This window comes from Panthera tigris, chromosome D2 (assembly GCF_018350195.1).
Source record: "Panthera tigris isolate Pti1 chromosome D2, P.tigris_Pti1_mat1.1, whole genome shotgun sequence".
Lineage (NCBI taxonomy): Eukaryota > Metazoa > Chordata > Mammalia > Carnivora > Felidae > Panthera > Panthera tigris.
In genome coordinates this window covers 15,296,284-15,316,525 of record NC_056670.1, presented here as the reverse complement: position 1 = coordinate 15,316,525, position 20,242 = coordinate 15,296,284, and the positions used below count along the sequence as shown (strand labels likewise).

At 50.9% G+C, this 20,242-nt stretch overlaps 1 protein-coding gene across 1 annotated transcript in view; it reads right to left on the bottom strand.

Moving 5' to 3' along the window:
* The window catches only part of PCNX2 (pecanex 2), a 298,842-nt gene that overhangs the window by 9,030 nt on the left and 269,570 nt on the right, over positions 1-20,242 (bottom strand). Inside the window, exons 28-32 of the mRNA XM_042960259.1 lie at positions 19,281-19,393; positions 5,150-5,294; positions 4,413-4,643; positions 3,608-3,882; positions 2,552-2,736 (exon numbers count right to left, since the gene is read on the bottom strand). Coding sequence (XP_042816193.1) covers positions 2,552-2,736; positions 3,608-3,882; positions 4,413-4,643; positions 5,150-5,294; positions 19,281-19,393 — 949 coding nt within the window. The remainder of the gene's footprint in view (positions 1-2,551; positions 2,737-3,607; positions 3,883-4,412; positions 4,644-5,149; positions 5,295-19,280; positions 19,394-20,242) is intronic.

Here is a 20,242-nt window from a genome sequence, read left to right as displayed (position 1 = left end):
TGGGTCATGGTGACACTAGTGAATTTGCACTTGGAAAGCACACAGGTGAGGGTCGGGCACAACGATTGTTATTAAGATCTGTCACCGCAGCAGGGATGTCCTGATACACCCGGGGCGGGCGGCTTCAAAGCCGCTGGGGCCTGGCGATGGGCCCCCTCAGGCCCCTGAACAGGAGGACCGCTGGTCTGGGAGCCTGAGGCAGCCTCGGGGGGCGGGGGGCGGGGTGGGGGGCTGACAGTCATGAGGGCTGGGAGCCCAGGCACCTTGGAGAGCATGGAAAGCCAGGAGTGACCTTGGCAGGAGCAGTTTTGAGAAGAAATAAGGAAAACAACAGCTGGTTTGGCCTCTGGAAGATCGTGCTGTAATATCTGCCCCCAAAGTCTGTATTTGCTCCCAGGTGCTGGCCTCTGGCTGTAAATGGGAAGAACATTCACGACCCACGGCATCTGGGCTGTGAGGAGAGGGAGGAACTCTAGCCTCTGCCGGGCCCAGCACAGCGGGCACCCTTTTACTCCTTACGAAGAGGAGTCGTCTCACTGGGTCCGAGGCTCGTCCAGCACACCCGGCCTTCCTCCCGCCAGATCCCCCGGCCCCAGACTTTCTCCGCTGCAGACGAGCCACCTGGACAAACACGCAGCCTCTTCTCCATGTGGAAGCCACCTTGCACGTTCCCATCTGGAAAATCACTTCGGTGATCTTGAACCTTAACATTCCTCATTCAGTAACAAGGGTCAACCAAGCAGTAAGAAAGTCCCAGCCTGAGAGCGAGCCACACACTGAGGCCTCGGGCCTGGCAGGGGCACCGCTCACTCCGCGTTCAGGGAGGATGGCTTCAGTCAAGGGGCAGGGGGTTCTGTCCCCTCTGAGCAGCTAACGCCAGCCACTCTGCCTATCCACCCATCTCCCTCTCTCTCCCCATCTTCTTCCTTCCCATCTTGTAGCTTTCCATCTCTCAGGCTTATCCATCTGTCATCTATCAGTCATCTCTCCCCCCGCCCCTCCCTATGCATGTGTATTTTTTTTTAAGTTTATTTATTTTGAGAAAGAGAGCGCACAAACAGGGGAGGGGCAGAGAGAGAGAGGGTGAGAGAGAATCCCAAGCAGGCGCCTAACCATCAGTGCAGGGCCCAAAGCGGGGCTTGAACTCATGAACCCTGAGATCATGATCTGAGCTGAAATCAAGAGCTGGACGCTTAACTGACTGAGACACTCAGGTGTCCCTCCCTATATGTATTATACTATTTTCTTTCTTTCTCTCTTTCTTTATTTCCTTCCTTCTTTCTTTCATTCTCTTTCTTTCTTTCTTTCTTTCTTCTTCATTCCTTCCTATCATCTATCTTTCTATCATCTGTCTATCTACCTACCGCTTGCCTGTGTTTATGTAAACCCTCACTGTTTCAGTCAAATCCTCAGCCTTGCTTGGGGCACTTCCAGGAGGCAGGGACCGTCCCTGGCTAACTCCCTCCGTACAGAGCTGGCCTGTGGGACACGCACAGAGAGGTGTTTAGCGAAGGCTTCTGGATGGTAAGGAAGCGCCAAGGCCAAAAGGTGAAACAGCTTAACAGGTGCTGGGCAAAGCCGAGCACCGATGTGTGGGCAGGAGCTAGGACGCAGCAGCTGCCCGTCCTGAAGCCACCTGGCGTGTCCTCTCGAGCCCTCGGTGCCGCCTCTCCTACCCTGTCCCCAGGGGAGCGGGCTTCAGAACCTCATCCACCTGGGTGAGCCTCACTAGGTGGGCACCAGTTGCAAAGCGATTCTAAACTTTAAACTCTCCCCAGGCATGGACCAGTGCACCTCGTCCATCAGGTCTGCCGGCACCCTTTTCCGCCTCGTTTCTTGTCCTCTGAAATGGCAGGTGTATGTGGCGGTGGGGGGGGGGGGGGTGGAGGCAGGAACCAGAGAGAAGCAGGAAACGGGGGGGCAGGAGGCCTGTCTGTGCACCCCACAGATGCAGAGAGGAATGAGGGTCCACTCCCGGAAGGAGGCACGTGCCAGCCTGGACCGGTAGCTACAGCACAGCCACACACGGTAGGCACACGGTCCGATGGCCACCAAGTGAGTAAGAGGGGGGACAGACGGACAGACGGACAGATGGCTGGCTAAGGCAACAGGATATGGATAAAGGATAAAAGTTGAGTTCTAACAGGGGCGTCTGGGTGGCTCCGTCGGTTAAGCATCCAACTCTCGATTTCGGCTCAGGTCGTGATCTCACGGTTTGTGAGTTCGAGCCCCTTGTCGGGCTCCTGCTGAGAGTGCGAAACCTGTTTGGGATTCCCTCCCTCCCTCCCTCCCTCCCTCTCTGCCCCTCCCCAACTTGTGTGCTCTCTCAAAATACATAAATGAACTTAAAAAAAAAAAAAGCTGAGTCTACCAGGGGTTTTCCTGAGTAGAACCTTCAAGAGTCAGCAAATTTAGGGCATCCTGTGGCCCAATCCTGGTTTTTTCTTTTTGTAAGGAGTTCTCCAAGGCGAGAATGACAGCATAACCCGTGGGGTCAGTCACGGGGACCAGAGGAGCCTTGATCAGTAACCGTGAGGCCCGCTGCACCCACCTGTCCTCTGTGTCCCTTCGTGTGGTGACCAGTGGTGGGTCCCATCTTTTCTGGGCTGCTCCGTGCTGCTCTCCCGGCTCTCGCCGCCCGGAGTGTGGCCGCCTCCCGCGGACGGGGCAGCCCTCCCATCCACGTCTTCGATGTTGCCTGTACCATGCTGGCCGGCGTTACAGCCCTTCCGCATCCTGTCGGGGGAGAGGGACTTCAAGGGCCCTCACCAGACATTTCTACCCGCCCCGCCCCCCCCCCCCCCAGTGCCCCACCACACCCCTGTGGAAATCAGGATTAAAAAAGACCACACTCTACAGGTGAGCAGCACACTTGGGATGCAGGGGGGCGGGGGAGGGGTCTGCTCCCCAGATGCCAGTGCCTGAGAAATGAATGACACATCGGGATCCACATGCTGCAGCCTTGACCTTCTGAAAGAACCCTGGGCTTCGAGGCCTGAGATCTGGAGCTCTGCCATACTTGGGCCAAACCGCCTAGAATTCATCCCAGCTAACCAGAGACATTATCCCAAGCAGAAAGGCTTATCGGTTGGAAGCCGTGTGCTGGGGGAGTTCAGGCCCCGGCCCCGTAACAGATGTACAACAGCTACTCCTGCAGACCCATAACCCGTGCCACTCTGCGCGAGCGCCGTGCACGAACTCTGTGCGTGAGTGCTGTGCCCGAACGTTGTTTACGAACGCTGCGTACAAATGCTCTGCGTGATCGCCGTGCACGAACGCTGCGCGCGAACGCCGTGCGCGAACCCTGTGCATGAACACGGTTTATGAACGCTGTGACGAATGCCCTGCACAAACGCTGTGCGTGAACGCCGTGCACGAACGCCAGCCAGACCTCAGCCTCAGCAAGTGCGAGGGACACAGATTCTCATCTGCGTGAGGTTTCCCTGATTCGTCATCCGAGACTGCTCAGGGAAACAAATGATCTGTTAGGCCACACGGGAATAGCGGTTTTAATCACACAACAGTGAAACTCTAACCAGGAGTGGGGGAGCTCTCCCCGCCCCCCCCCCCCAACGTCTGGATGAAGGCCTTGGTGGTAAAGACCTACCTTAACCACTTGGTTCGGAACCACGTCCTGATGCCGTCCAAAGTGACGGGGCCGCTCCAGACGCTCTGCAGCTGCCTGTGGGTCCCTAGATAGGACGTGGTTAGTGGGGAGACGTACATGGGGTACCCCAGGGGCTGGTCACAGGAGGAGTTAATCAAGTTTCGGAGGACCTGCTTGTTGTTCTGGATGCTTCCGCGCTCCGGGTTGCGGTTGCGAAGGAATATGAGCTCTTGCTGCTGCCCGGCCCAGAGGCCGCGGACACATTCTTTGTTAACCTGCAGGCGGGGGAAGGAACGGAGAGAAAAGCAGATGGTGGCATGTGTTTTCAGTCTGTTGATTTTAACCTACGGAGAGCGACCAGGGCTATGGGTCTGAGTATCTGTGACCACAGGACTTTGGCCTAAAGGTGTTTTCGCAGTCAAGCCGGAGCCGCGGGCAGTCCTGTAAGATGGGTATGATGCCACTTTCATGGGGAAACAGGGCGAATAAGAAAGCTGTTGCTTTGGTCCAGTGGTTCGAAGCTATACGAAGAAAAGAAACACTGGTAAGAAAGCCCCCAGGTCCAGGGATAGGTTATTACAGAAAGTTCTGGAACTTTGGCGAACTAGAAAAGTGTTTAAAAACAAGGCAGATCCTGACCCTCATCTACACGTGTGTCTACCAGGACTCCTCGCCAAAGCCCTTGTGGACACACTGGTTCTCACAGGCTCGAGGGACCCTGGCCCCTTTGCCCACCTCCGCTCCTCCGAGACTGTGTCCCTGAGACGTGAACGCTGGTGCCAGCCGGGAGGTAGGGCCACTGTACCTTGATCACCTTGAAGCTCAGGAAGGTCCTGTGGAGCATGATGACCTTGTACTCGTCAGTGCCCTCGTCCACCACGTGACGCAGGGTGAGCAGCTCCTCCTTGTTGGACAGCACAGCGCCCCTCCAGGCCGGGTCGCCCTCGTGGCAGATCACGACTTTCTTCTCGAAGGACTGGATGGCCTCATAGAGGACCCCTGGGTCTTCATATTCATCGGGGCAAGTGAACTGGTCCTGGGGGGGAAAGAGGTCCATGTGCAGGCTCGGGGAAGACCAGCGAGCTGATCCGTGGGTGAGTGACCACATGGCGACTCGGCCGGTGACCTGAAGGGCCAAGTCCACTCCGCGTGGACTCTCTTCCCACACTCCTTCCGAATCCCGACGGGGTAGAGGACACGTCCTCGTCCCATTGTCCTAACCGCTGGAAGGTGCCTAGGGAAACAGCTTTCAGCCTTGGTTTCTCTGCCTTTGCAATACAGTTTGGGTACTTCTGAGATGTCATTTTCGGTGGCCAGCTCCCCTTCTCTGTCCTAGCGGGACATCACCGCCCCCAGCAGCTCTTGCAGACCAATCACCACCGCTGAGGTCAAGAATATCTGGACGGCCTCGATGCTTAGTTACACGCCCGCTCACAAACGTCATGCCAAGAAAAGGGACCATGTTTTTGAAAAAGGCTTTTTCCCCCATCATGTTTCAGGCTTATCCTTTTATAAAAAATGGATTGTTGTTTTGGTTTTTACCTGGTGAAGCTTCAGGGACATCCTGATGGCCGGGGCGACAACTTTATGCAGAAGGTCCATGTCGGCAAATACCCACTCGTCTCGCGCTGTTATTCTAAAGTCACCTTTGAAGAGGGTGTGAAGGCCATACAGGAAAGAGTCCAGGCTGAAAAGCAAAGTCCAAATTACTGTTTGTTCCCACTGAACAGTGTTCAGAAACCTGTCGCTTTGAGCAAGGTCCGAGCCTCCCATCTGTCACGCCAAGAAGGACCTCCCAGCCTTTAAAAGCCTGAGCAGCCCAGAGTGTACCACTGCCCGGCCAGAGCCTGCGCCCAGACCCGCACCCCCACCCCGACAACCGGGGTCATGGTCAGCCTCAGTAGCTGTGGGAGCCACCCCAAGCCACTCGTGCTTGATGTCTGAGTGTGACGGTGGAGGCTGTGTCACCGCGAGCCCCCACATACAGGTGCTCTATTCCAGGAGGCCCAGCGGTGACCTTCTCGGGGGGTGACTGACAGGGCCACCTGGGGACCATTCTCCTTTGCGTTTCTCAAGGTCTCCTCCAGGTTAGGTCACTCATAATAAAAACTGGATTCTACCACAGGATGCATAGAAAACGACGACACCCGTCGGAATCCCGAATCGGTCATTTGGATTGTCTGAGCACTTCCGTTCCCCAGGCACGCCCTTTTGTGAATGGCTGCTGGAAATGGAATACGGGGGAGGGTTAGAATGAACGGCCAAAGGGTTTTTCAGGATTATCCAGGTTTTCACGTTTCTGAGCTTTTCCTGCTCTGCTTCCATTTCCTGCACATAATTGAGCATTGCCTGGACCCAGAACACATGGCTTGCCCAAGGGAAATCTTTCATGGTCTGGGTCCTTTACGTCTTGGATGAACGTCAGGAACCCGGGTTTGGGAGAGGTGATGGATCCCACATAATGGGGACAGGAAGAGGTGTTCTTCCTCTCTCCTTTATTTCCACTCATATCCTCCCTCACAGCCACCCCGAACGACCCTGGCCTCTCACATCCCTGAGAGGTAGTTACGAGGCAAGTACAAGAAACAGCAGTCCTGATAGGGCTGAACTGGGACAGAATGAGCAGGAGACTGTGTGAGAAGGAAAATCTCTGAGGATGGCCGCTCATAAGGATTTAATGAGTTGGCTCACTGAGCAAGACTTTTGATTCAACGCAGCACATTAGACCTGCACGTCAGGGAAATAGTTGCACTGATTGCTATTTTAGCATTTCGTTGCAAAATGTACCGCTCGCATTAATTTCCTTCTGGAACCCTCTTGAGAGGGACGCCGTGGCTTCGAGTCAGAGCAGACTGTGGGAAACGGAAGCAGCCAGGGTCTAGGCAGGTGGGGGCTTGGGGTGCTGTGGCTTGGAGGAGCCCAGAACCTTCCAGAAAGAGTTCCAGGAGGCAAGCCTTCCCGAAAGGCTCTCCCTTCACAGAACAAAGACTTCCCGGGGCTGTGGGCTCAGTGACCACCTGGGAGGCACCGGACGGGGGAGGCATAGGACAGCAGGGCCGAGCACAAGTTTTACAATGACGAGTACTCTCTGCTGTCAGCTGAAAACCACCGAAAATGCCCCCGTCACCAGATGAGAGCTAAGCCCTGCAAAGGAACAGCTAGATGGCAGAACACGGGTGGGTTTTATCCCGGAAAGGCTGCCTACACACTCAGGAAGAGAAAACACTCCTCCAGACGCAGGCATGGGGGTGGCGGCAAAGGACGATTACGGGGCTCGCCCAGACACCCAGAGCAGCGTCTGCAGAGAAAAGAGCAGAGGAAGGAGTTCAAGGCGCCAGCATCTTGTTTCCCGGAGCATGTACATGGCAGCCACAGGCTGCTTACTTATCAGGACGGAAAGCGGGAAGGCCCCCAACAACAGATGCTTTACTCGTCATTTCTCTTTTTGGAGAAAAATGACACTGTGGCATGTCAGGCTGTTCTTTTCCAGTGATTCTCAATGCAGAAGGCAAAGCCTGAACCGGCATTTCCCCGGATTGGGGGGTATTATCCCTCGCACCTTAAAGGTAAAGGCATCCTAAAAGAAAGGTGTTTCATTACCTGCCTTTTATCCTCCAGAGAATGAAGGGGAGGGAGGCAGAGGGATGTAACGAGCCGAGCCGAGCCGGGGGAGGGCTTTCGGGGGAGGGGGCAGAGAGCGCGAGGTCTCCAGGAGGCCTGCAGCATGTTTCTGATTTGGACCGTCATAGGGCTTTGTCTTTTTCAGATTCCGCTGAGAGATGACGAGCCCCCCCCGCCCCCCTCCCGCCAGGCCAACAGCTGGAGTAGACAGTCAGTCAAGGTTGACCTTCATGGGGATAAACAGCCACCCTCACCCCCATCCCCCTGTGGTCCTCCCCCCCCCCCCACCTGGGATCATCCTGTCCTGTCACAGAATCTGTTGGCCGGGCAATCGCCAGCGCGGGGGTTGCTGTGTCCAGCTGTGTGGGGTGAGGCCGGGGACAGGTCAGAACAGGTTCCAGAAGAAACCTGACTCGTGTATGGCCGTGTGTTAAAGACGCGCGCCCACACGCACACAACCAAGGCCGTGGTGCCAACACAAAGCACCAGCTTCCGTGGCCCTAAAGACTTGCTAAAATCTCAATAGAAACCCCACTAGAAAATTATTATTCCTTCTCACGATGGCGAGTAGCTGGTACCTGAGCGCATCTTCTTTTTAATGGAAAAGACCTGTATATGTGGCTGAGGTTGTAACACCATACCTCTCGACCCGAGAGCAAACGTCTGGTCCTGCCCCTGCACCTGACTCCATCAGAGGGGCCGGGTCTGCACCGCTTCCCGCTTGGCCCTGAGCCACTCTCCGGCAGGGCTCGATCCCCGCTCCGCAGGGCGGGCACTAGAGTAACGAGCTCGCCGTCTTCACTACGTGTGCATTCATGCACGTGTGCGTGCCAACGTGCGCGGATGTCCCAGCCTCTGCCCCACAGGGACTCTGCCATCCCAGCAGACGCCGGCGACCGCAAGGCTGGGTCTCCGTGATCTCCCGCTCGTCCAAACTCCTGTTGTCCTCGCTGCTGATACTCTACCTCACGCCGGGCCCAAGGCTTACGCTTTAAGTGGTCCGGCCCATTTCAGCATCCTCCGCCATCGCCTTACAAGGACAATTTGAGGATGGCCAGTTGAAGCAAAGGCTGTTTGTTTGCACCGTCTTGGAACTCGGCTTTCGTTATTCACAGAGGCATCCACTTGGCTCTGCTCTAGCCCGAGGTTCCTTTATCCTCCCCTCTAAGCCCCACTTTTGCTCACACTGACCGGACCAGCCCCGCTCTCACCTGCACCCTCGCTCACTGGTTCTCAACTGCCGGCAATCTGGGCCCCTGGGGGACATCTGGAGACGTCCTCGTGTGTTACAACCGGGTCGGGGGTGCTGGCGTGCTGTGGTGTCTCGTGGGAAGAAGTCAGGCAGGTTCACGGCCGCGAGGCACGGGCTGGTCCCCACAACAAGGAACCACGCGGCCCAGACGCTCACAGTACCTCTGCTGAGCCAAGAAGGCTGCTCTTCTGGGGAAACAGAGGACCGCTGGAGTTCGCGGATTTTCAGTTTGGGACAATGGGGTCATTATCTGGGATCCAGCCTTGATGCATTTTAGCACTCGGAGACGGCTTTAAAGCTGGGGTCGTTTCTGCAGGACTCACAGAGGGCTCCCCAGAACAACGACTGATTTGTTCACTTGAGCCCATTTCCAAACAGGCCCCTGCACTATGTGTTTACAGATCAGCACGGCGAAGAGCCTTCTGGTACCTTCGCCATAAACGGAGAGCTTGGAGAACATATGCGAACAATTAAGTTTGATTTGCAGGCTGGGCTTCCGATGCTTGCTGATTAGTCACGGGGCTGCGGAAGGAGCCCCGCCTGTTTGCCTCGGTCGGTATTCCAGACCCAGAGAGCACGTCCACACGGAGAGCAAAGCACACCTTACGGGCGCTTTCCTCCCTCCGTGCTATTCGGCCACACGCACTGGCATCACGGCTGATTCCATCACCCCTGGCCACGTTCTCCTGCTAAAGATCCCCCGTCCCCACCCCCAACAAGAACAAACAAACATGGTCCAGTTGCCCAGTGAGACAGAAAGATGGGGACGATTTCCATTTTTCTGCTGGTTTGTGGATTACTAAGCGCTTTTCATCCCATCATCTCGTCTCATTTTCGTGGATGCCTGCACAATTTCGATTATTATAACCCTCTTCTGTAAGAGGAAACAGGCCAGCAAGGATGAGAAAGAGGCAGGCGGGGACAAATGTTCAACATCTCATCGCGCTGAGGACGCGTGGGAGCAAAGCCACGGCTCCCCTCCAGCTGCCCACCTGGCCAGAAACCCAGACTTGCTTTGAGAGTGTGTAACTGGAAGATGTGTGTTCGAATGAACTAACCTCTGTCCTCCCCCCACACCTCGCCATCCTGAGGTCAGTCACCAGCCATTTTCAAAAGTTTAAATTGGCGTATACATTCAGCACACGCCCCGCATCGATGGCGTATTTATAATTCCTTCGTGGATTCTTTACCCAGGAAGCTAGCCTACCGGCTCTGGAATCAAACCAACCCGTGGTTTGGATCCCAGCTACCTCCCACCTGGTAAAGAGCGCTCCGAAAGAAAGCAGTGGTGTCCCTCAGGTAGGGCCAACGTGCTTTACTTGGTTTTAGAGTTCAGGTACCGAACAGGGGCGCCTGGGTGGCTCAGTCGGTTGGGTGTCCGACTTCGGCCCAGGTCACGATCTCCTGGTTGAGAGTTCGAGCCCCGCGTCAGGCTCTGAGCTGTCAGCACAGAGCCTGGAGCCTGCTTCAGATCCTGTGTCTCCCTCTCTCTCTCTTCCCCTTGTCTCTCTGTCTCCCAAGAAATAAATAAATACTTAATCAAAAAAAAAGTTAGAGTTCAGGTACTGCACAGAGGGGCAGCATATGGCCCAGCAGGGCTGGAGGGATGACTAAGCTTCAATTTTGGCTCTGATACTTGTTGTTATTGGCAAGTCCCTTGTCCTCATTATCGTCTCTTTCGTTCTGTGTTTATCCTTAGGATCAAGCTTGTCCAGGTATACGTGGGGGCCGGGTGGGGGCTTGCTAGGATCTCTTCACATGGGGGACTGGGTGCACAAGTGTGGTTTGAGGACAGTGGACATGTGTCAGTGGGGGGAGGGGACAAACACACCCCAGTGCCCCGCATTCATCTGTCCTCTGGGACCCATGCCTGAGTCCTGAACGAAACAGAGGACATGTCCAAGAGCGCGGGGTGGGGGTGGGGGCGCACTGAGCGCAAGGTGGCGGCAGATCCCACAGGAAAGGGCCCTGGGCCAGCAGGACGGGGCGGGGGTGGCACAGAGGGAGGCGCAACCCTGAGCGCCGACCACAGTGAGCTTCGGGGGCCGTGAGTCCCATCGGCAGCTCTCCACAACACAGGCCTGCGGAGGCAAAGCCGTCAGTCAACAAAGGGAGCTTAGGGGTGTGAGGAGGGGAAGGTGGGTGCCATGGGGTAGCCCAGCTGCCCCGGGGAAACATCCACACGGATGGCGGCGACCTGAGGAATTCTTGCAGAGGGGACAGAATTAGCGGTGGCAGAGAGCAGCGTCAGCAGCAGGGGTCTGGAGACTGGGCAAGACTCCACCGTGGTCAATCACCACGCCGGTCACTTCTCCGCGCGTTGGTTTTTCCAGCTGTAAAATGGGGCCAATAACCGTACTGCCTCATCCTCCGTCAAGCCTTTTTACTTGACATAAACTCGCGTCAAGTACTGAGCACCGCCCCCAGTACACACAGAGCGAGCACATTGTAAATGTTCACTGCTGCCATTATCCTCATTTCAGCATAAGCTTCAGATATAAACAGAAGGATGTTCACACCGCAGAATCCCGCCTAATAACTGGAGAGCAAGTGTGCGGCCTCCAGTGTTGCTGTTTCAAATAAATTCCAAACAAATTGTGGAATAGTAATTCCCAAGCGAGAAATAATTCAAAGGCAAGCTTTGACGAGAAGCTTTTCAAAAACACATTTGACTTCATGACGTTTGAACACCCAATAGTTCTGTGCTCCCTCCAGCCTCCCTATCGATGGGGTCAACTGTCATTATCCCGTGCCAGTGTTTCCCAAGCCTGGCCCCGAGGAGTCAGCCACAGGGAAGCTGTTCAAAATCCACCAGAGATGTCCTGACCCAGTTCCTGGAGATCCTCAGTGGGTGGTTTGTGAAGGGACCTGGGGTCTATGTTCTATGTTCTGATCGATCTGCCCAAGTAATCTTGAGATTTGGGGCTCAGGGGACCAGAGAATCTGGGTGTCTCCTTAAGAAGTCCAGCCATCAGAGAAGCTACGAAGCTGACCACAGAGTGGAACCCATACACGAGGCCAGGGCAGAAGACCTCCCCAAGCAGTATTACAGTTTAAGGTCCCAGGAATGCTTGCTTCTTTTTCTGGGCTATGAATTCTTTCCTATGTTCAAACTTACATGTTTTCTACATGCTCCAAGATTCTGATTTCAGCTGGATGACTTGATTTTAATGGCCTCCCGCACAGGGCTTGACATAGCGCACCTACGGCTGGCTTATTTGCCTACTGTTTTTCATGACTACACTGATCTTGGGGTTCTCTATCCTCTTGGAACCCTAGTCTGCTCCCAAGAGCCAGTACAATTTCTTCCTCAGGCAAACACAGTGCTGCTATAAAATGTCACCATCTTTTCGCCTTTATCTCTATAAACGGAGCACCTGCCAGGCTCCACTTGCCGCCTTCCATGTACTTGAAGACCCTCGTCAAGCTATCTCTTAGCTTGGGGCCAGGGAAACTATTTTGACCTCCTGTGAAGGCATCCTTTGATGTATGTGTGCCTTTCTGCAGTGGGAGACCCAGTTCTTCAAAGAAGATAGGTCTCAAACACCAAATCTCAAAAAATTACCAGGGTTTACTTGGAACCTCCACACTAAGCCATTCTATCTCCAAAACACATCAACATTTTAAGACATTGTATTTTTTTGTGGTCTTTGCTCGCTTGTATTCAGCTCCTCATTTAAGGTTTTGCCAGGCCCCAGCCCCCACCCCAATGTGCAAAGGCTTGCTGCTGGCCTCTTTCTCCTGCCCCGACCCCTCCCATTCCACAGCCTCCTCCAGGAAGCCCTCCAGTCTTCCCTTCCAGGCTCTGGAAGAGCAGGGGCAAGCCTACCCCACTAAGGTCCAGCAATAAAGTGCCTGATGTAGAATGAGGGGACAGAACCCAGGCAACACAGCTCCTAGCCCCCTAGAGCCCTCCCAGACCCAGCTGAGGGGAGGCCCTTGGACGACTCCAACAGCTGCAAAGGGGCTACATGAAACCCCAGTTTGGCTGGGATTTCCCCTTCTCAGCCCCAAAGTCTCCTCCAATAGGTAGAAAGCCTCACTGCTGGATGGCAGTGAGAAAAGGGGGCCTGGCTCTTTAAGAGCCAAACTAATGGCAGCTGAGTGGAGGGACTAAGAAAACAGCTGAAGGTTTATCCCTTTCCTGTTAGATTTCCCCCAAACTCTGTGGGAGTTTGCGCAAAAATACCCTTAAGTTTCCAGAAGGAGGTGAGGAAGGGAACTCCAGTCCCCCAGGGATCTGAGCCCCCCAGTAAAGGGTGGTGATTGGAGGGGTCCAGTCTCAGGGAGGCCAGACCCAAGAAGGTCAATGGGGAAAGGGGGAGGGGGTCTCAGACTCCACGTTAAACCTGACACAGGCAGAAGGGCGACCAGAGAGGGGGCAAGGGTTTTGTCCAAAGTCACTCAGGGCACAGCCAAGACCCGGATGCTGCCTCCCACTTCTAGGATCCCCACACCCACCCCGGATGGCTGGGCCTGGCCTCCAGACAGCCCCACTCCATGGAGCTTCTCTTCTCCCAGGCATCATTCTCAATTTAGTCATTCTCCCTAACTTTGCATGTATATATTTTTATTTCTCGAGGACTGTCCATCAGAGCTGTGTCACTGTTGTAAAGTCAAAAATATGGCCCCATTAAATCTATCAAATAAAGTAGAGCTTGTGACTTATGCTAGGCTGCTGTATAAGACCCATCTGGGGCATCAGGGTTCAAAAATCATCTGTTAGCTCTTTAACATTAAATATGTGAGAATGACCTGTGCATACGGTACACCTAAGGGAATATCCTGATTTTAAAATTATGCAAGAGGGGCCCCCGAATGGCTCAGTGGGTTAAGTGTCCGACTTCGGCTCAGGTCATGATCTTGCGGCTTGTGGGTTCGAGCCCCGCGTCAGGCTCTGTGCTGACAGCTTGGGGCCTGGAGCCTGCTTCGGATTCTGCGTCTCCCTCTCTCTCTGTCCCTCCTCCACTCATGTTCTCTGTCTCTCTCAAAACAAATACATTTTAAAAATATTTTTAAAAATCATTCAAGAGTATATTGTGTGCATGCTCAGACACACACGTGAAGGTCATGGGCCACTCATACTTTGAACATACATGTAACCATATAGTAAATAAAATACTAGCAAGTTGAACCCATAATTGTATAAAAAGAATAATATATCATGACCAAATAGAGGTTATCCTAGAATTTGCAGGCTATTTCAGCATGAAGACCTCTGTGAGTGTAACTCAGTACATTAATAGTTTCAAGGAGAAGAAGATCATCTGATGCCTGACCCCACATTTTAAAATAATTCAGCATCCTTTCCTAATAAAAGCTTTATCTAGCAATCTAGGAAGAGGAGGAAACTCCCTGGCTTGATAAAATGGTCGGTTGGAAGCCTGCAACAAACCTTACTTTTTAATGCTAAAATATTACTCTCGTTCCCTGAAACATCTGGATTAAGGCAAGGATGCTTTTGTGGGCAGAATAACGGGCCCCCAAAGGTGTCCATATCCTACCACCTGCAACACGTGAATATGTTACCTTAAACACTGGAAGGAAATTTTGCAGATGTGATTAAATTAAGAATTTTGAGAAGGGGAGATTATCCTGGACTATCTGGGTGAGCCCAATGTACTCAGAGGGATCCTTGTGAGTGAAAGGAGGAAGCAGGAGAAGTAGAGTTGGAGTCAGAGAGAGATTGAAAGATGCTGCACTCCCAGCTGGAAAGATGGAGGAAGGGCAGCCTCTAGAATAGGCAATGGATTCTCCCCTCAGAGCCTCCGGAAGGAACACAGCCCTGCAGACATCCTGACTGTAGCCGAGCGAACGCCATTTTGGACTTTTGATCTCCAAAACCGTAGGGTAATTATTAACTTCTGTGGCTTTAACCCACCAAGTTGGTGGTAACTCGTTATAGCAGTAATAGGAAACTAACACAGATGCCCACTTGAACACTGCCCTGGGGGGGTCACAGCCAATGTAATAAGAAAAAGAATTGAGGATAAATATTGGGGGGTGGGGGGAATGCCAGAATTGCCATTATTTGCAGATATGTCTTTCCACCAGAAAATCAAAGAGAATTAATTGGAATATTATGTTTATAATAGAGTTCAGTAAAGGCACCCAAAATAAGATCAAATTTAAAAAAATCACTGGGGCGCCTGGATGGCTCAGTCAGTTAAGCACCCGACTTCAGCTCAGGTCATGATCTCACGGTCCGTGAGTTCGAGCCCTGCATCAGGCTCTGTGCTGTCAGCTCAGAACCTGGAGCCTGCTTCAGATTCTGTGTCTCCCTCTCTCTCTGGCCCTCCCTCGTTCACACTGTCTTTCTTAAAAAATAAACATTAAAAAATTTTTTTAAATAAAAAAGATAAATCACTTTCCTGTATATCAGCAGTGACCAATTAAAAATGTGACAGGAAAGATTCTATTCCTAATCACAATAAAACTATAAAATATCCAGAAATAATCCATCCAGAGATTATAAATCTCAAAGAAAAAGAAAATTTTACCAAAAGACATTTAAAAAACTGAGTGATCACAAAGATACACCATGTTACTGACTGCTGTTTATTTTCTTTCTCAATCTGTAAATTCCAGACAATATCCATCAAAATTCCAGCAGAGGTTATTATAAAATGTAATTCTGAATTTCACCTGAGGAGAACATGAGCGAGAATAGCATCCACCACAAAACAGCAAGAAAAAAGTAAAAACAGGAGGACTAGGCTTATCAGATATCAAAACTTCATATCACTCTAGTAAACCAAACGGTTTTGTTATTAGAGAGACTGATCACTTTATTTATTTATTTTTATTTTTTTTTAACGTTTATTTATTTTTGAGACAGAGAGAGACAGAGCATGAATGGGGGAGGGTCAGAGAGAGGGAGACACAGAATCTGAAACAGGCTCCGGGCTCTGAGCTGTCAGCACAGGGGCCCGATGCAGGGCTCGAACTCATGGACCGCGAGATCGTGACCTGAGCCAAAGTCGGCGCTCAACCGACTGAGCCACCCAGGCGCCCCGAGACCGATCACTTTAAACAGAAGTGTAAATCCAGAAGCATACCACCTATGACTGGGAATGTAGAACGTAGCATACGGCAAAAGTGGTATTTTAAGTTAGTGGTGTTTTTAACCAAGTGACCAAATCACTAATGAGAAACTACTTAGCAAATGGTATCGGACTATCAGCTATCCATTTGGGGGAAGAAAATGGATCCCTGTCTCTCATCACGTATGAAAATGTATGTGAATTTGTTGTGAGCCAGTAGTCGAGGGGGCTCATTCTCCAACACATACTACTACTTGTTGGCCCAGGCCATTCCCCAGGGCTGTGTTTTCAGCGAGCATCCTTGAGGGATGAAATGACAACTTTTTCCGCTAAGAAAAGGCTGGTTCCCTAAGCTCAATGAACATCTCTGGTCAGGGAAAACAGGATCTGCATCACCCCTGTGGGCCTTGGGGGCAAGGGGAACTGAAAGTAACACACTAATGCTCATGCTGCCACTGTGCTACGAGAAGCAAAGTCCTTTGTCTCTGACCCAGGAGTCTCGTATCCTCTGACAGAATCCATAAAAATGTAACAAGGTAGGAAGAGTAAAATCAAATCCTAAGACTTGACAGGATGCAAAAACTCAATGGAAAGAAGTAAAAATATACAAGTATCAGAGGAAAATGGAGGATACTATTTTTATATCCTGGAAATAAAAAAAAAAAAAAAAACAATTTTAAGAAAGACACAAAATCCAGAAATTATAAATTAAAATTTTTAAAAAGTGTGCCGTAGGTAAAAATAAGTCAAGTGCACCTTGATAGAAAATATTTTTAACATATATAAATATCTTTTTAAAGTTTTTTTAAAAGTTTATTTATTTTGAGAGAGAGAGAGGGAGAGAGAGATAATCTCAAGCAGGCCCTGCACTGTCAGCATGGAGCCTGATGCAGGGTTTGATCCCATGAACTGTGAGATCATGACCTGAGCTGAAATCAAGAGTCAGATGCTTAACCGACTGAGCCACCCAGGCACCCCTTAAGGTTTTTTTTTAATGTTTATTTATTTGTTTTCAGAGAGTGCGCACATGTGTGTGAGCAGGAGGAGAGGCAGAGAGAGAGAGAGAGAGAGAGAGAGAGGGAGAGAGAGAGAATCCCAAGCAGGCTCTATGTGCCCGATGCCAGGGCTCGAGCTCATGAACCATGAGATCATGACCTGAGCTGAAGCCAAGAGTTGGATGCTTAACCGACTGAGCTACCCAGGTGCCCCAATAAATATTAATATCTTAATATGAGAATACCTTCTAAATATCATTAAGAGCCTAATAAAAATGGGTAAAGCATATACATGGGCAGTGGGAAATTGACAGAAAAAAAAATACGTCACCAATAAATATGTAAAATGATCCTTACCCTCACTATGAATAATGGAAATGCAAATTAAAATGAGAATGAGATAATTTTTCACCCAGGAGACCAGAAAAATTAAAGATTGAATATCCGGCATTAGTGAGGATATGGCCAAGCGCTCTTGGCTGGATTACAAACTGGGGCAGCATTACTGGACAGCAATTTGACTCTATCTATAAAAAATTACACTTAAACATTTTTCTTGAGCTGTGGAATCTTTTTTTTTTTTTTGCAAGAAAAACCATTTACTGGATTCTAGCATATACAGTGTAGAGCACAGCTGTTCGGCTGAGGTAGAGGTGGGGGCCCTGCCACGGTCCAGCCTCCCCTCATACTGCGTCCCTCCCCACTCCCCATGACACACCCGATGAAGTCAGAACTTCACGGCCATCAGGCCCCCAAAGCCGTTGGCCCAGGGCAGAGTGTCAGTTGCCTTTAGTCATCAGAGATGGCATTGGAAGTATGCTGCAGGATTTGGCTGTGGTAGGGGACCTCTTAGTAAAAGGAACTGGTCCCAGATAATCCAATCTTCCCCCAGAGTACCGAGAATATGGTTCCCAGATTTATCTCATCACTATAAGCAGAGCTGATGCGGGAGTAGGAGAAATTGTTTGAAACAAAGAAAATCCCATCAAAACCGGGTTTAAAACAAGCAGCTGGTGAGCCTGGTGCTTTAATCAAGGAAGAAATAAATAAAGCAGACCAAGCAAGAAACACCTGGATGGGGAATATCTGAACAAGTCACACAAAGAGCAAGATGGAAGAAGTCTTTGAAAGTAGCTTAGGGAGGAACTAAAAGAATAAATCCTTGAGGCATTTTATTTGCAGTTTGCAAAGAAAATTCGGAATTTATTATTATTATTTTTTTAAACCGACTTCAAATGGGTCAAACAGAAGATCAGCTGCCTGGAGGCTATGACTGTCTGAAGACGCATTTTGTGATTCCAGAATCTTCTGAAGCCCTTCCCCAACCGCACTCTCTATTTAGCGAAGAGCCCCTTGCAGCAGCCACATCATCCTGTTTTACGAAGCCCACACACAAGCTTTCTGCTAGGCTTTCAATCATCAAATTTGGCCCTAGACGACCCCAGAGGAAACTGTCGGGGTCTACAGCATGAGGCTGAGTCAGGCGAGAGAAGCCAGTCAGCTCCTCCCCAGGGTATTCCCTATAACAAGTTCTAACTCCACATCAAAATGGTCAGTCAGCATTTCTCACCTGTGAAGAACATCGTAAAATTCAGAGATGTGGGAGTTGTGAGAATAGCTCTACCTTGGTGTTCACCTTTTCCTGTGCGTGACTCAAGGCTGCTGCGTCCAGAGAGAAATGAGGAGACGTGCCCACCATACCACTTCACCCCTCACCAAGTCACACACCGAAACTGATGACACCCTTCCAGAACTTTCCACTGGTAAGGGCTCACAGCCGTCCCCTGCAGAAGGGCATTCGGGAACCGTCAGCAAGTCCCCCTCGACTTACTTAGTGCAGAGGCTGTGAAGGCTGTTAAACCAATACATGAGTGGCTTTTGCCATTCAGAAGCTTGTAATCCAGTCTACACTCGCTCCAACTGAATACCAAAAGAACCCTTTTGGGTTCCAATTATATATATATATATATATATATATATATATATATATATATATATATGTTGTATGTCAATTATAGGTCAATTTTTAAACATTTTTTCACATTTATTTTTGAGAAACAGAGTGAGACAAAGCGTGAGCAGGGGAGGGGCAGAGAGAGAAGGAGACACAGAATCTGAAGAAGGCTCCAGACTCTGAGCAAACGGTTAGCACAGAGCCTGATGCGGGGCTCGAAACCACGAACTGTGAGATCACGACCTGAGCTGAAGTCGGACGCTCAACCGACTGAGCCACCCAGGCGCCCCTAGGTCAATTTTTTTAAAAAAGGAGAGAACCTTCAGCTATTTACAAACAGAGCAGGAAGATCTGGTAGAAACAGAGTTTGAAAACACAGCTGAGGGGACATCCAGTTAATCAAAGCCCCGCAGAGACAGGGCAGGGTGCGGTCTACACTGGAGCACAGATGTGATGATTTCCTTTTGCAGGAAAAACGGGGAAAGGGAACGGACGTTTTTATTAAGCATTAATTTTGCTAGAGACCAGGCTAGGAAGTTCCTATAAATGGTTTCATTTCATCTTTTCAGCAAATCCATGGCTTGTAACACAGAAGGCCCTGTACCCATAATCCTGGGGTTTTGGCTGTTCTGTATTAGTGGCATTTCCAAATGCAGAACTCCAAAAGGTCACAGTGCTCAAGAAAGCCTTCTTTTGGACCCAGCAGAATTTATTACAGAAGGAACTATCTGTAACTTTAAAATAAAGAAAATGATTGACAAAAATCACTCAGAAACACCGTTGGTGCCGGTACTGTTTCTGCAGGTACCTGAGGGCCATGTTGTGAGCTGCCGTTCCCAGAGCTCGCCTCCCCAGGATGCACAGGGCAAAGGACAGGGTCACTAGAGGAGAGTCCTCATCGCTGTCCAGGTTCTTGGAAGGCTGAAAGAGCAAGGATGTTAATTCAACTCTCACACGGGTTCCAATAGGCAAGGACACAGAATCATAAAGGTAGAGTGTCAGGGGTGTTGTCCGTCAGCCATTGTGGTCACCGAGTTGACTAGAATACCCCAGGGTTGGGGGACTCTCTGCTTCCTGCAGAGTTTCTCTCGTGCTTGGACGTGGAAAAAAAAATTGAAATGAGGAAGCTAACTCTAGAGGAGAGATGGGGCTAACATGTGCCTGTTGACCCAATTCTCTGGAGTTTTGAATATGGCGCCTCAGGGGAAGAGGGTCAGGGCTTACATTCAAATGAATGCCCACCTTAGCACCGTCCAATGCAGGGGCAAGACGTGCCTATCACGTGCAGGTGAGGGTTTTCTGTTCTCCCTATAACAAGGAGCCCACTGAACTGACCATTAAGTCCACAATCGACAACTAGATTTAAGGGGTCATCCAAAGTCAGCTTAAAAAGAGAGGCGGGGAAGAGGCAGAAGAAAGAGCCGAAATATCTTTTTGCAGGGCAAATGAAACAATTTCAGGAACCACGCGAGGAAAGAGGAACACCGCGGTGATAGCTCGGAATACCTGTAGATTCTTTGCACACCTCAGCCACCTGAAGAGGCTAAGCAAGGGTTAAGCTATCAGCACACATTCCCTCTGCTGCACCTGGGAAGGCAGATTCTACCACCTGCTCCCTCTGCGCCCTGTTTTTAAACACTCGCGGAAAGGTTGAGGACCTGGGTTAGTGTTGTAACTTGGTTTGTCCCCTCAAGTCCGCTGGCGTACTTCATCACTACTAAAGAGGGTGTATTCATTTTGGATCTACTGTTTCTATCAACAGCATGTGGA